The sequence below is a fragment of the Paramormyrops kingsleyae genome, chromosome 2 (assembly GCF_048594095.1).
Source record: "Paramormyrops kingsleyae isolate MSU_618 chromosome 2, PKINGS_0.4, whole genome shotgun sequence".
Taxonomy (NCBI): Eukaryota; Metazoa; Chordata; class Actinopteri; order Osteoglossiformes; family Mormyridae; genus Paramormyrops; species Paramormyrops kingsleyae.
The window spans coordinates 25,075,978-25,092,842 of NC_132798.1; the positions used below are offsets into that span (position 1 = coordinate 25,075,978).

Here is a 16,865-nt window from a genome sequence, read left to right on the forward strand (position 1 = left end):
TAAGGAGGATAGGGGTGAATGGAAGATTTTTCATGCCAGCAGTGGCCATTATGAATATCTGGTGCTTCTTTATGGCTTTGTCAATGCACCTTCCGTATTTCAGTATTTTATCAACATCAAACAACAAAAACTTCCATGTAAGTACCTTGGAAAAATTGTATTATCTGAATTGATGACATCTTGGTCTATTCACATTAAACTGGTTTTTGAGGAGTGGTGTCACTGGTGGTCAAACACCCCTGAAATTCCAATAAAATTCCAGCTAAATATGCTCCTCACTACACCTACATTCCTGTAGGCCTCTCCATGTTGCACAACATTCACTCCCAGCTCTGTTACACAACCATCCGGTGTACACTGTCCTTGGCAATGGAAACATCTTCTGGAAGCTCTCATTAGACCACGACGTAACCAATTTGTAAATGTCCTGTCCTGGTTGTGCCCAATCTAAGTCTAATTGTCAGCTGCCTTCTGGTCTCCTAGAACTGCTAACTACACCCTACAGATTACAATTACCCCCTCAGTACAAGATAAATCCCACATTCCATGTTTGCCTGTTAAAGCCAGTAGTTCATCCCCCAGCTTTTCGTACTTAAACAGATATCAACACCGACCCAAACCAGAATACTGCATGGACTACACCTATATTTTGAACATCGTGTTTTCCTCTGTTTCATCTGTTTAGATCATTCATCCCTCATGTCTTTCCTTTAATGGTCTCATGCTCAAGTCGCATTCAGAGCCTTAGTTCTGGTTTACAATTCCCTTAAGTGTTACTTATTTTCACGGTATTCAACCTATGCATTATTTAGTACTTTGTGTGCACTTGATTCATGTGTTCCTGAAAAAAATGACTTGGAGAATCTAATTTGCGTTTTGGCTTTTGGCCATAAACTCTACATTTCTATTCTTACCATTTGGAGCTCTTTCCGCGTTACACTGACCAGGATAAGCATATGGAAGATGGATGGATGGAGCATTAACACAGAATGATACGTGGTCTGTCGTTCGTGATGATACAGAGATCATTTCATAATAGGATAAAGTGACAAATTACCCCTGCTGCATTTTCCATACAAATGTGAAATCAAAAGTTGGTTATTGAGGGAGCATAGTGATATTCAGGTAGAAACAGTGGATTAGTCTATGTCAGTGTGCATTAAGTATGATTTACTGAAGTGTAAGAAATCATGAGGACAACTATTTGGCTGTCAGGTACAATTTATAAATGCGGACTCTGATGCCTCTTACTACTATGCAATATTGTCACCATACTTTAGTAGACTGATCAGCATGTTGTAATGCTTACTAGTAAAATGTAATAAAAAAAACGGCACAACTTTGATTAATTACTTTATAAAAAAGTTTTAAAAACCACTGCTTGTTTCTGAGCTATATTATTAAACTAAAACATCTAAACGTTTTATCTGACTCTGTCTTTGGGTCATTAACTAACTAGATGCCCATGAAATGTTAGTCATTACGGACAAACTGTGGCACTACCACTATTAAATCTGCTTAAAAATTAACCTCACATGAAAAACAGTGCCCTTACTGCTATGTCTTAGACTTTTAACTTTAGACATCAGATACTTTAGTAAAAGTTTCACCAGTTATTAAATCTGACTCAGGCACCTTTTGTATTTGTGTACATCTGGCCCCAGCTTTTACCAGATAAAACATTTCATTTTCATATGTCTTAATTCTCCATTTACTGGAGAATTAAGTTACTGCTTTGGATACTTTGGAAAAGCATAACCTTTAGGCAGTTTCTGGTGCTCAGCTAGTGAAAAAAATGTTCAAATACCTTAGACAAAAAAAAAGAAAAGAAATCTTCCAGTTTCCTGTTGTGCAAGGCAAGACATTCTTAGAGGGAAGAATGCCTCACAAGGTCTCAGACCCTTGCCAAATCAGGGGCTGTGTAACAGCAGCTGACCCAAAGTGTCTTTTACAATCAGCGTGCTACGCTTCCACAGCGATTCTCATGCTCTGCCACAATGAAGGTAAGATGACTCGTATTTATACAAAGCAACAAAAACCATTTGTATCTGTTAGTAAGAGTTGTTCTTGTGTTCTCAAGACTAAGTGATTCCAGGGTTTGCAGTACTTTATTCCTGCAGTGATCTTTAAAATCTGCTCTGGGATGTTTGTCTCCATTTGAAATGGTGAACAGTGTCCTTTATTCTCAGGTTCTTTACTATGTTTAACATATAGTCATTGCAACAAAATCAAATATATTGATGTCATATGTATGATTTTTCTCATTTGAAGTATTTTAGCAAAATTGCAAATAATTTAATAATATTACATGTCTGAGGCATTATAGCAAACAGCTGTAGCTTTCAGATTTTAAAAGGTCATTAACTCATGCCATTTGGTCTATTTTTTCTCAGAGAACAGATTTTCATTAACCACAGCTTCATTCGCATGTGGGTTTCCAACACAAAACATCTTATTCTAGTCCACTTGATAGAAATACAAGCAGAATCTGGAACAAGGTTTTCATGGATAAAAATAAGGATGTCTTCTCTCCTATAATAATGGAAGCTGATTGGGGCCAATCACTCCACAGCTCAAAGTGGATGACAAACAACCTTTGTGGTATTGGGTGAAGCTCAAACAAGACATAGATAGTTCAGACATTTGGGTACTTCTGAGAATATTGAGGCTAGTTGGTTTCCTTGTCTGTCAAGTTTCTGTCCTGATCTATATTGTATAAGGACAGCCGCTGCATTCTTTAGCTATATAAACCACAAGCTGTGCAGAATATAAGCATATTTAGCTGTGTAGGGAATAAACATCTTTAGCTATGTAGAGAAAAAAAAGCATCTATAAGCGTGAGGGATTTAAGCATGTATAGGCGTGTAAGATATAAGCATATATAGGCTTGTGGGATATAAGCATCTATAGGCGTGTGGGATATAAGCATCTATAAGTGTGTGGGATTTAAGCATCTATAGGCATGTAAGATATAAGCATGTATAGGCGTGTAAGGTACAGTATAAGCATATATAGGCTTGTGGGATATAAGCATCTATAGGCGTGTGGGATATAAGCATGTATAGGCATGTAAGATATAAGCATGTATAGGCGTGTAAGGTACAGTATAAGCATATATAGGCTTGTGGGATATAAGCATCTATAGGCGTGTGGGATATAAGCATGTATAGGCATGTAAGATATAAGCATCTATAGGCGTGTGGGATATAACCATGTACAGGCATGTAAGATATAAGCATCTATAGGCGTGTGGGATATAACCATGTACAGGCATGTAAGATATAAGCATATATAGGCCTGTGGGATATAAGCATGTATAGGCATGTAAGATATAAGCATCTATAGGTGTGTGGCATATAAGCATGTACAGGCATGTAAGATATAAGCATATATAGGCCTGTGGGATATAAGCATGTATAGGCATGTAAGATATAAGCATCTATAGGTGTGTGGCATATAAGCATGTATAAACTTGTATAAGCATGTAAGATATAAGCATCTATAGGTGTGTGGGATATAAGCATCTATTGGCATGTAAGATATAAGCATATATAGGCCTGTGGGATATAAGCATGTATAGGCATGTAAGATATAAGCATCTATAGGCGTGTGGCATATAACCATGTATAAGCATGTATAAGCATGTAAGATATAAGCATCTATAGGCGTGTGGGATATAAGCATGTATAAGCATGTAAGATATAAGCATATATACTGTAGGCATGTGGGATATTTTTAGCTGTTTGAAGTATAATCATTATAATCATTGTTAAGCTCTTGCCCAACAACATTTGGATGATAGCTACTTGTACTTCATGAAAGTGTATAATACTTTCATCAACATTATAGGGGCAAGGCACCGTGAGCAAAAGACGTGTCAGCATTAAATTGTCACCTGTGATTTGTTCAAAGTTTGGGTAATCAACTCATAGAATGCATCTAGTTAATATATTAGCTTGGATGCTTATTTTTATTGACCTGAATTTAACTTCCATTAGCGTGCAGCTTGTGTTGCCTGCTAGTTTTTATAAAGGTCAGGTTGTGAATAGGGCCTAAGTTGTGCTGCTCCGACAAACAATTGCTGCTCAGTGTGTTTGCACCTGGTAATTGCTGATATATTTGTTCCAATTTTTGGCATGTTTGATTCCCCCCAAAAACAAGATTAAAATAAACGTTTTTGTGAACTTGATTATTTTGTAAATTCTGTGAGATATTCCCTAGTGATGTGAATATTGGCAGAGGTTCAGCGCTGATTGTTGAGTTATGAGATTAGTTCGAAAGGTTATGTCGCATTCAATAACACTGTGTGGCGAATTTAATCCATTTCGAAGTCGCTATGTCCTGATCTCTGCTAAAGGGGAACATTTCTCCTTCAGGCCTGGACGATGGTATTCTGGGTGTGTCAGCTGGGGCTCCTGTCTCTAGTGTTGCAGGCGTGGTAAGTGTGCACATCTCCAAGTCAGACTGGTGGAGGTGGATTTGTCATTAAGATTAAGGGAAATTAACTGTTGCAGCTTTATTTTGCTTCTGGTGGGAACAGACACAAGCCTTAGAATTCAGAATAACTCAGAGAATTGTGTGTATCCATGTGATGTCTTTGGTTTCCTATTTGCATATATTACATACGTGTTTGGGCAATTCACAGAATCAAATTTTCTGATAATGTGCTTATCCGCACACGCTCCCCTGCAGCAAGAGGGAGTTTAATGCATCTCTGAGGTATGACAATAACAATCGACCTTGGACGGCACCCTTTGGCGTGACCCTCCGGGTGATTTTCAGTGAATGCTAAGTGCATTTCTGTCAGATGTAGTTACTTGTTAGATGTCTGAAGGAGGGAAAGACACAGAAAGGTCAAGCCTTAGAGCACTGAAAGGAGCAGAGCTCAGGAAAACATCAGCTGGGCTGGTCTTCCCTCTGGCAGCTGTGAGGCACCTGTGACCTGCCAGTGGGCCCCCTTTGGAGACTGGTCTGAGTGTGACGGCTGCACGAAAACCCAGGTGTGACTTCGAAGGGGCTTCGCTCACATGACGGAAGTACTGTATGTCCAAACAAACATGGCATGTCGGCGAATCACATAGGTTCTTAGGTAGCCTCTTATATTACACGTCATACCGCTAAGACTTACATGTCTGTACCAGAGTAATCGTACTATTAAATCTGTCAGAATTAAAACAAGAATGTCCACTAATTGAAATTGTCATGTATCGGGAAGGACAGAAACAAAGGCAGGTGTGGGGAAAAGGAGGAGGGCTTTATTTATACAAAACACAACAAGTAGGGGGAAAGGAAAAGGACCATGAGGCGTCAAAATGGGGTAGGGTGAATCAGGAGAGAAGACTGGGCACAGGGCAAACTGGGGAGCACAGGCAGGCAGCAGGATCACACATGTTACAATACAATGACCGGACTGGGGAGCTCAGGACGAGGAGGCACTATATACACCACAGATGAGGGAGCAGACGAGAGGCACCTGGGATCATCCACACGAGGGCTGAAACGAGAGGCAGAGTTAAACGAGGAACAGGTGTGCGCAGGGCGACAGAAATGTAGGGCTTTAAATTATTATACCTCACAGTAGCTCATAAGAAAATGCAATAAAAACTCAGCTGGGTTTTACTTGACAAAACGTATGTAAGAGTAGGGGGGACTGTTTCCGATTTGAAATAGTGACATGGATGAAACTGCAGTCAGTATTACTGATACCACTTTCTTTTCTTGGGGGGGGGGGGGCGTGTAGGTGCGGACGCGGCCGGTGCAGGTGTATGCCCAGTTCGGGGGCATGCCGTGCTCAGGGGAGTCCGTGCAGTGGCAAAGCTGCAATGGCAGAGGCTGCCCCCTGGAGGAGGGCTGTGGGGAGCGTTTCCGCTGCAGCTCAGGTGGAGCATCATTCTTTAAGAATAAATTTGCTTCAATATTTTCTCGATTTTGCCAGATACATACCACTACCCATCGAGCAAGTTTTATAAGACATTCAGTGGATATTTACTGATACTTGGAGCTTAAACGTCTCAGTTATCCCTTCTCATGAAATAAGTTTGACACCTCTGACCATTAACTTCCTTAACTAATATGCCCCCTGTTCTCCCACAGACCCATACTGGTTTCCGATTTACATATATTACATACGTGTTTGGGCAATTAACAGAATTGAATTTTCTGAAAATGTTTTGTGAACATTTGTGCTTCTGTGTTTTGTTGTGAAAGATTAGCTAGCAGACTCATTTATTTAACAAAATCACTGTGCGTACCAGGGCAATGCATCAGCTCCGCCTTGGTCTGCAATGGAGACCAAGACTGTGAAGAGGACGGTTCTGATGAGCAGAACTGTGAGGAGTCCACTGGCACCAGGGTGTGTGACATGGAGCGGGTTCCCCCCAATGTCGAGCTCACTGGAAGAGGGTATGTTCAAGTACCCTCAGTTACCCCCAATTCAGAGATGACCAGTGAAGGTTTAAGTACCCAAAATTCCCCCCAGTGTAGAGTTCACAAGTAAAGGGCAAGTTACAGAATTACCAACTAGACTAGTTTTGTGCATCAAATATAATTTTACAAACATTTTCTGGATTCAATTGACAGTTTAGATGAATGACAGGTAATGCAATAAATATTTCGGCTCTTACAGTTAGCCAGTTAGCTAGCAGCAAGAGCTCATTATATTTGTAGTTTTATTTTTATCATTTTGCTTTATCATTAATTTCACTTGGATAATCAACCAACAAATCACAGATATCTTCTTGGTATCTGCCAGGTTCATGCAGTATTTAATTGGTACACGATTGATTTACATGTTTACTCTGTATATCAGTAGCACATTATATGGTATAATACATTTTTACAACCAAGTTAATGGATTCATAGGCAATAAATAATTACCAAAAACACAGCGAGAAAAGTAGCATTCCCTGAATTCAGGCTCGCCGTTGTCATATCCCGATCATTCCGACTCTCCCGTGAGCCACACCCCCTCATTTACCTTGTGTGGAATCCTCTTGTTATCAGCTGTTTCTAGTTGTGTTGAATTAGTTCAATGAATTTAAGTGTGTTTCCGTGAACGTTTCCCCAGTCCGGTCATTAACGCCTTAACCTCATAAGGTTAGTCCTGTTTGTTGCTTCGTGTTCCCGAGTTTGTTTCTCCCCCAATAAATGCTACGTTTACCCGAATCCCTGGACTCCTCCTCCTGCTTCCCGGCTCCATACCTGCACGTCATGACAACCATGGTATTTCTACATGCCTACTCAGTGTGGCTTCTGATTTTGCAGGTTCGATATTCTCACTGGTTTGCTAAGGGGCAGTGTGATCAACACAAAGAGCTTCGGTGGTCAGTGCAGGAAGGTATTCAGTGGCGACCTGAGGTCCTTCTATAGGCTGCCCAGAAGCCTAATCAGCTATACCTTTCAGGTCAGCCTCTCTAAATATGGACCTTTTGCTTTGAAGCTTGATTTGCTTTGCTGCTGTGTTGCCCTATCAGTTCTGAAATATGACTAGGGATCTTCTCTGGGCCAGTCCTTTCCTTTCAAGGTACTGAAGATAAACTGAGTCATTTAATTAACCATAACATAGATTTGCTGGTAGGAAATTCATTCCTGTTATTTATTATAACTTTTATTTTTGTTGTCCAGGTCAGGACTGATAATGATTTTAGTGATGAATTTTACAGCAGCTACTGGTCCTATGTTAAAGACATCGATAAAAGATCAAAGTCAAACCAAGGACACCATTATGAGACATTCCATAATGAAGAGCTTATAACAAAGGTATGGCAGTATGGCTGCATTCTACTTAATGGTCTTCAAGCTCATTGGTAGGGTGGTTGACAGTCAGACTTTCACACCAGGCCCACAGGATGATGGTGATCAAGAACCAGGTGGAAGTGGCTCAGTTCCAGAACTCTCCACCCGAGTACCTGACCCTGTCCGAGGAGTTCTGGAAAGCATTAGCCTCCCTCCCCACCACCTACAATTACCCTGCGTACCGCAAGCTCATCGACGACTATGGAACCCACTTCCTTTCCGAGGGCTCACTTGGGGGACGGTACCAGGCCTTGCTGTACCTCGACGCAGAGACCATGAAGACAATGAGTGGGTCTATTACCTCTGCTGAAGCTGCAGTATTTTTATATCTGTGAACTATGTCTCTTTTTATGGAATTTGTACATGATCCTCCCATGCAACCTCTGTCTATTGCACTGTGGTGGTGCTTATTGCAGGAATCATAGGGCACGAGGCAGGTGACACCCTGGATGGAATGGCAATGCATTATTGGACACAAATACACACACTATACACAACAGAGCATTTGGAGGAAACCCACATGCAAACACTTGGGTGAGGTAGCAGTGCTACCTACTGAGCCACAGATACCAATATATACATATGTAGCATGCAATCCTGTCATGATAATGCTGAACTTTGATATGATGTGAACAGGTTTGTGGATCATGGTGTTGATCTAGGACACCTGAAGGTTAACTGACCAAGGATGCAGTACCATTAAATAAAATAGGCAGATTTTGTAATAGCTGGATTTGTGATTCCTTAAATAGGACTGACAGGAATCTTGTCGTGCTTGGTTGTGCTTATTTTATGTAAACAGAGGTCTAGTTTTGCCTTTTATAATATATCTTCCATTTTCATTTGGCTGCATTGTACTGCTTGCATAGTGGTTAGACCTGTCACCTCACAACTCGAGTGCTGGGCGTCTGAATTTTCCCTTTTGTGAGTGGAGTTCATACTTTCTCCTTGTGTTCATATTGATTTCCTGCTAGACCAATGAGAAATGTATCTGTAAATTGCCCTTAGTTTGTGCGTGCACATTGCCTTGCTATGCCGTCCTGACCTGGGTGTCCACTGCCTTGGGTCCTGTGCTTTCTGACATGAACTCCAGATCCACCATCACCCTTTACTAGATTAGCACCTAGGCATGGATAGATGTTCTTCATTACTCCTTTAACTGTTACTAAATCAGATACTAGATTGGCACACATTTAAAACATTTAAAAAGTTTTTTTTCATTTTCTCACTGTTATCAAAGGTTCAACCAGCAGCGATTTCCATGAATGCATAACCAAAACACGCAGGTTTCTGTTCATCAAATGGAGCACGACCAAGTGCAAGACCTTCGTAAATGCATTCAAGCAAGTCAATGGTAAGGCATAAGCAATGATGTTGTTCGATAAAAAACAAAACATTACCTATCTGTGTCTAGATTAATAGGCAGAATAATACATTCTCAAAAGACATTTCTTTGAAAACTACTTATATTCCACTGTGAAATCAGAAACAGCACATTAGCATTGCCATGTTTACAGGATTTTGAGTGTTGATGCAAGAAAATTACATTTTATTTGTATTTCATAAAATGGAAGGAAGACAGTGGCTGACCAACCATTTTTTTTTTTAAGGATTGAACAAAGTAGAGAAGTTTGCACAAAGCCCCATCACGGGGGGAAGCCCTGCTTTCATTGCTGGGCTCAGTATGCTTAATTTGGAGGACCCCGACGCTAACTGGAACATGTACACCAAGTGGGCGGGCTCTGTGAAGGACTTCCCCACGGTCATCAACCAGAAGGTGAGCCACAGGTGCAGCACGGGGCAGCCTCTAAGCCAGGGACACCCGAATGAAAAATACAATTAAATTAAAATACTATATAGTGTCCTTGGTGGGTGGTGTTTGAGGCGACACAATAGGTCATGTGACCTGAATGTTCCCCACCCTCCCCCATTACCCCAAACCTGAGATTAATTACTAAGAGTTAAGGAACTAAAGATTTTTGGTTCCAGCTTAAGTTGGGCCTGCCTGAATATTTTAAAAATACCAACATTCACCAGTTTGGACCCTCAGGTTCTCTGCGCTAATCAGCATCAGGTGGCATCAGGTTTCCAAGGGGCATGATGGGATAGAAGCTGCTGCTGCACCAACACATAGATGCGTACATGCTGGACATGTATTTCCTTTAATAAATAAACAGATTCAGGCCGCAAATATTATATTATGCTGCAAAAAATTAATGCCCCTACCAATTAAAATGTAAAGTTATGCAAAGGGTTATGCAACTTGTTTTTCCTATGTATAATGCGTGCCATTTTTTGTTTTCTGATATATGAGAACGTATACAAAGGGGAGATTATAAAATATTTGGCATGGAACTGTGCTCTCAGTAGTTATTTAATAGTAATGAATTGGGAGGGTAGCCAGATGTTTAGCGTGATTGCTTTGCTCCTGCCCAGTGGCGGTGTGAGACCCCCCTGCCTTGTCTCTTCTGAATACCTTAGCTGAGGCCTCTCCATGAGTTGGTGAAGGAGGTTCCGTGCTCCGGCATAAAGAAGCTCCACCTGAAGAGGGCCCTGGAGGAGTACCAGACACAGGAGGACCCGTGCCACTGTCAGCCCTGCCAAAACAACGGGCAACCGCTGCTGAGTGGCACCATCTGCAGCTGCGTCTGCAAGCCAGGCACGTCGGGCTCTGCCTGCCAGCACGGGACTCCTGTGGAGGATGGGCCAGGTATGGAGAGGACTGCCGCAGAGCACTGCTACCGCTTTGCCTCCAGTACCTTTCCGTTTCGGAGGGTACGATGAAGAGCACTGCCACTGCTTTACTGCCGCTACCTTTCCGTTTCGGAGGGTACAGTGAAGCGCACTGGCACAGCTTTACCTCCACTACCTTTCTGTTTCGGAGGGTGGTAACTACCCACGACATCTGGATCTAATCTGCTGCCAAGGATGATAAACTATTTGGACAGATTTGGAACATTTATTTTGCTAACTGAATTAGTGTGATTTTATTACAATTTCCAGTACTGAACCGGAGGTGGTGTATGTTACTCTCGTCAGAGCACTCGAAACCTCGTCCTCTTGTGTAAGAATTCACTGTCTCACAGTCAATATTCTAAAACAATTTTTGAGAGGATCAAAAGAAAAAACAATCAAAGAAAAATGCTAAGAGGAGAGGAACTAGGTGACTCAAGTGTCTTTCCTGAACCTCAAGATCTCCCGCATCGATATACTCTTGGTACATCATATATTACATAAAATATGATACTCTTAACCATTACATTAATGCAGACAGTGCAACAGTGCTGTAACCTCTCAGAAAAGAGAAGCCCGTGTGATCACTAGGTGCCCACTCCCAAAAGTATTGGGACACCTGGCTATTACACCAACAGGAACTTTTACGACATCCCATTCTAAATCCACTGGAATCAATATGGAGTTGGTTCCCCTTTTGTGGCTATAACAGCTGCCACTCTTCTGGGAAGGCTTTCAACTTGATTTTGGAGTGTGTCTGTGGGAATTTCTGCCCATTCATCCAGAAGAGCATTTGTGAGGTCAGGCACTGGTGTTGGACGTGAAGGCCTGGCTCACATTCTACGTTCTAGTTCATCCCAAAAGTGTTTGATGGGATTGAGGTCAAGGCTCTGTGTGGGCCATTCAAGTTCTTCTACACCAAACTCACCCAACCTTGTCTTTATGGACCTTGCTTTGTGCACTGGGGCGCATTCATGCTAGAACAGAAAAGGGCCTTCCCCAAACTGATCCCAAGTTAGAAGTATAGAATTGTCCAAAATTCAAGGGGCAAAATCATAGCCCAACCCCTGAAAAACACCCTCATACCATTATCCCTCCTCCACCAAAATTTGCAGTTGGCACAATGCAGTCAGGCAGGTAATGATCTCCTGGCATCTGCCAAACCCAGCCTCGTCCATCAGACTGCCAGACAGAGATGCACAGAACACGTTTCCACTGCTCCAGAATCCAGTGGTGGCATAGTTTACACCACTCCATCGAAGATTTGGCGTCGCACTTGGGGTGATATGAGATTACATGCAGCTGCTTGGTCATGGAAGCCCATTCCATGAAGCTCCCAGTGCACAGTTTTTGTGTTGGGGTTAATGCCAGAGAAAGTTTGGGACTCTGCAGTTACTGGGTAGACAGAGTGTTGGTGACTTTTACACACTACAGTATGTGCCTTAGCATTTGGTGACCCCGCTCTGTTATTTTACATGGTGTTTCTGTTGTTCCTAAACACTTCCACTTCCAATAATACCACTTACAGTTGCCTGTGGAATATCTAGCAGGGAAGAAATTTCATGAAGTGAAACTAATTGCAAAGGTTGCATCCTATGACAGTACCATGCTTCAATTCACTGAGCTCTTCAGAACGACCCATTCTTTCACAAATGTTCGTAAATCTGACAGCATGGCTAGGTGCTTGATTTTATACACCTGTGGCAATGGGTCTGAATGAAACACTCGAACTTAATGATTGAGAAGTCTGTGCCAGTACTTTTGTCCATATCGTGTAGGTATGTTTACAGAAGCAAGTGACCATGTTCACTGATACCAGGATAAATGTGTTTCATTAGTAACTTTTTTCAGTCCAAATCTCAGCCAGACCCATGTTTGAGGAAGCATGCACTAGGATGCTGTTTCTGTGACAGGAACGTGAGGCACTCACTCACACAGACCCTGCACACGCATTGCTGGGAAGCCCTTCATAACCTATTACCTATATGTAATGAACAACCTGCAGCATAATCATAATGAATAAATGTTAAGCACAAAGTAAATTTCAGATCTTTATGAGTAATAATCCCATTTAATAACGAGTCACATTTAAGCATGATCAATATAAATCCACAAATAATAAGTGATTAGTCTCAGATCATTTATATAAAATGTAACATTCCACACCACCAAAATAGCTATTAATAAAAGCATAGATTGATGGCTTCCACCTCCCACAATGCTCTACACTCTGAAAGGTAGAGACACTGATTTTCCAGCCACGCTTTTAATCACCAATGTATGTGAGTGTAGTATACCCCACTGTGGTATATCCTAGTATGGTAAATCCTGAAGTATAGTAAACTGCAGTAGCACCACGGTATATTCAACCAGGCAAGATTTCACATTAAGTACATATATGATTATGATAAGGGCACATGTGTAAATTATATTAATTCTGGTCAAAGGTGTGATCCATGGAGACTGGACTTGCTGGTCTGCCTGGAGTTCCTGTTCCCAAGGTCAAAGGTCGAGATCTCGGACATGCAGCAATCCACATCCAAATATGGGAGGTAAGGCCTGCAGTGGCCTAGCAGTGGAGCACACAGCTTGCGAGGACGAGGACCTTGAACATCTGCGGTAAGAACGGCTGCTCAATCGCAAACATCGAGAGCATTTATCCACTGTTAAATACTTAGCAGTTATCTAACAAGTGCTTCTTATAAAAATACTGTGCTGAAATGAAGTAACAAAACCTTTCTAAAAATGAAAATGCGTGTGGAAGAGAGTTTAAAGTATGCAAGTCTGGTCATTATGTATGTTTTGTTGTGCATTTTTTTATAGTACAATGGAACCTCATTGTTTTGATTCATCTCTTTCACCAACAAAGTCTTGTAAGAATCCACCTCATTTAAGAAATGGGTTTGTGCTGGTAAGAATCACTTCATCTATATGAGCTTTCAACTTGAACATTTTCAAAATATTGCTTCAAGCCGCATCTGTTTTTTGACCACTAACCAAAGTCCTTGTTCCCATTTATTTATGCATTTTTTTGGCTTGTGGATTAGTTTCATTCTGACCACAAAGTTATGCTCATTGCGGACATGACCCACAGTGTGCAGAGTACAGGAAATTCCAGACGTGTTGCAGATCCAAGGGGGCTTGTTTTCAAATGCAGGCCCCAAACGACGTCTATCCAGTTGGAAGTAAGATTGTGTACTCCTGCATTGAGGGATACCACCTTCTCGGGGATGCAGTGGCAGAATGCAGCAAGGACCTGATGTGGATCCGCTCAAAGCAGGAATGCAAGAGTAAGGAGTATGCAAATCTGTTCAAATGCAACATAAACACACAAACAAAACCATATTTAATTCACTCAAATCTCAGTGGCTACTGAAGTATCTGTTCAGCTAAATGTGTGATCTTTATGAACAAAAAGCTTTATTATTTATCACACTGTGTTTTGAAAATGTCAGAAAAACATTTTGAGTGTTGAGAATTATTGGCCTGGTTTTGCGGTTGATGCAATGTTATTATATAAAAAATGTATGTTCCATTCATCAAGTGATATCATATCCCTAGGCACTGCATGTGGGCCACCACAGCTTCTGCATGACGTGACAGGCAGCCCCTGGAAACTGACCTATGAGATCGGAGAGGCGATAACGTTGTCCTGCCCACCGGGAAAACAGCTGGAGGGCAACTCAGAGATCCTGTGTGATTCTAGTCTGAACTGGTCACCGCAAGAAACCGCACGGTGTAGCACATGTATGGCAGGACACAGCTACTATGCATTAGCCCGGCTATCCAGGAAACATATAGAAAATAGCAACGAAACACAAGGATGGAATTGCTGTTCCTTCCTATCTGCATTCAACTGCTTCACTAATATAATACATTTATTTAACCAATCATCTTCTAGATGTGTCCTGTAAGGTTAACAGAACCCTATTCATGATCTAGTCACTGATATTACAAAAACAACGGTTTTTATTCACTTATTATTTGTTATTATTTTAGGTTATTATTTGTATTACAAATACAGTCCAGCACAAGAGAAGAAGAAATTTGGTGGAAAAAAAAAATCTAAGTAATTCTTATCATGCATGCATTCACAAAATAACTAATACATGTATATTTTTTCTTCCAGTACCTACAGAAGCCGTACGGACAGTTGTGCAGTGTGAGCCTTGGGAGAAGCTGGCAAAAGACAAATGTGTCTGTAAAATGCCTTACGAGTGCAAGTGAGCTTCATTCCACCTTGTCATCTATGTATTGGTTCCTGGACAAAAATAATTGGACAGCGTGTCCACTGAGACCAGCAGGAGGCGATATAGAGGTTCAAGAAATGGTATCGTGGCCTAAATTCTGAAAGTTCAGGCATCTAATGGTGGCAGTAACCTGAGCGAGCCCTGAAGGAGGAGAATGGTCCATTTTTGAGTATAAATGAATGTTTCTAGGTCCTCTTTGGAAGTGTGCGCGCGGAACCAGCGGGGATCGGCGGACCGACTGACCATTTGTAAGATGCAGGCGCTGAAGTGTCTGGGTCGGGAGTATGACCTGGCCGAGGACTCCGCCTGCACGCGGGCCTCCCCTAAAGCGGCATCCTGTCCTGACTGCCAAATGTGGGAGACGTGTAACGGTACATACCACTGCAGCATCAACGCAGGGCCTGGGATGTGACAGACTTGTGGTGACATGTTTCTGTATGCTCTAATTACCTAGTAGAATAAGATCAGTTCAGCAAAAGGACCAAGTCTACCTAACCGTATAGGAGAGTGGTTGAATATAGCAGCTGACACTGAAGATGCTAACATGCTAATGCTAAAATCCTCTGTTATTGATGGAATTTCATATTTAAATGGGCATTTTTAGGACATTGGATGGGAGTGGAAGCGTCATTGTCATGCTTGGTGGTGGGATTTAAAGTCAGCATTTGAATAGCTCAGCTGCTGGCCTGTAATTTACGTGACCCATTAAACAATGTTCCCATTTCAGAGCACACCAATCTGTGCGTGTGCCGGGAAACTGGGAGCTGCTCAGAGACGGGGTCCCTCGTATGTGCCAGGACCGGGGAGGGAGCCCCTGCCGTGACGATGACGGAATGCGAGGCGGCGCTGAGGAGGTGCAGGAAGGAGACGCTCATTGTAGTGAGCCTGCAGAAATGTGACTCTTGAGGCTTCTTCGGAAATAAGCCAAACTTATTTTCATAAATGAAAATACTTCATTATGTTTCAAAATCCTGATTTATAAACATGTACCTGGCTTTGTGGTAGCATGAGCAATTAAGTGAGAATATGCATATAAAATAAAGTAGAAAATGCCAGTCTCGTGTTTAACATCAATGCCCAGGCAAGGTTGAAAAGGCTTTGCTACCTATCACCCTCAGCCACACATCAGGCTGAGATACAGTTGCAGCCTGACTGCTTAGTGTTTTGGTCCCCTGCGCTGAGCCCCCACCAGAACCAGGACCAATAACATCCCTCAAAGCGCCTCACTGTCAGGATAATGCGCCGTGCCTGTGTGCACCCTGCAGATTACTGTTTGCCCGTTAAACACTGACCAGGACCCAGAACCTAGTGGCACCGACACCTGAATTTAGATGATAGGGCTGTTTAAGTGAAGTTTGTGTTTATCTTTGAGTACATAAGCGCGAGTCAGCTTTAAGCAGGAACGGAGAATCAAAAAATGCACAAGTATGGTAAAAATTCAGCACATAAGGCTAAGAGGAAAAAGCTGTATAATGAAAGAAATTTTATAGGTTAGAAGGATAAATTAAAACAGTCCTGCTACCATGATCCATCCATCCGTGAGAAACGCTAATCGCAGTCAGGTTCATGATGGTGACGCAATAATTCATCCATTTTCTAACTCTCTGATTCTGGTCAGAGCTAATGGGGTAAAACAATAATCCATCCATGTTTTATCTGCTCATCCTGCTTAATACTATTAATTTCTTTGAGGAGAATCAGAGCTGTTGAAAACAGTATCTATTACATGTATTACATGTGCTTTGTACTTCCCATTAAATTATCAGTCAATCCTGCTACAAACATATTGCTACGCGCTTATATTATGAACAGCATTTTGCAGGGATTTTGCAGTGCTGTGTCAAATAAGAAGCTCGAAATATCTCAGATAAGGAGAGACAGCGACCTCATGTGGCCAATTTTCCTCACTGCGACAAATTCACAGGCAAGAATATCACGTGTGAAGGAATATGGATCCAGAACAATGCAAGGGTAATACCTAATTAGGTCGTAAAAGTTATTAATAATTAAAGATTCTAATCGTGAAGAGTTACGATAACCTCCGCAAAATCCCTTCAATATCTCAACAAATATATATTCCCAACAGAA

At 41.7% G+C, this 16,865-nt stretch overlaps 1 protein-coding gene across 1 annotated transcript; it reads left to right on the plus strand.

Annotated features, from left to right (window-relative positions):
• The first annotated feature begins 1,877 nt into the window (after positions 1–1,877).
• Positions 1,878–15,832, plus strand: c7a (complement component 7a). Its single transcript, XM_023802903.2, has 18 exons — positions 1,878–2,003; positions 4,377–4,438; positions 4,925–5,000; positions 5,741–5,879; positions 6,255–6,402; positions 7,264–7,402; positions 7,624–7,758; positions 7,839–8,082; positions 9,035–9,148; positions 9,405–9,571; positions 10,276–10,504; positions 12,975–13,146; positions 13,351–13,438; positions 13,685–13,817; positions 14,089–14,274; positions 14,657–14,750; positions 14,967–15,148; positions 15,505–15,832. Exons 1-18 carry the CDS (start codon positions 1,998–2,000, stop codon positions 15,681–15,683), a joined length of 2,493 nt encoding a protein of 830 aa, XP_023658671.1. The 5' UTR covers positions 1,878–1,997; the 3' UTR covers positions 15,684–15,832.
• Positions 15,833–16,865: the final 1,033 nt, after the last annotated feature.

Excerpts from the sequence above, each read along its gene's own strand:
- c7a (XM_023802903.2), top strand. Across the intron at positions 5,880-6,254 it reads GCGTTTCCGCTGCAGCTCAG|GGCAATGCATCAGCTCCGCC; the intron begins GTGGAGCATCAT and ends TGTGCGTACCAG. Across the intron at positions 13,147-13,350 it reads GAGGACCTTGAACATCTGCG|TACAATGGAACCTCATTGTT; the intron begins GTAAGAACGGCT and ends ATTTTTTTATAG.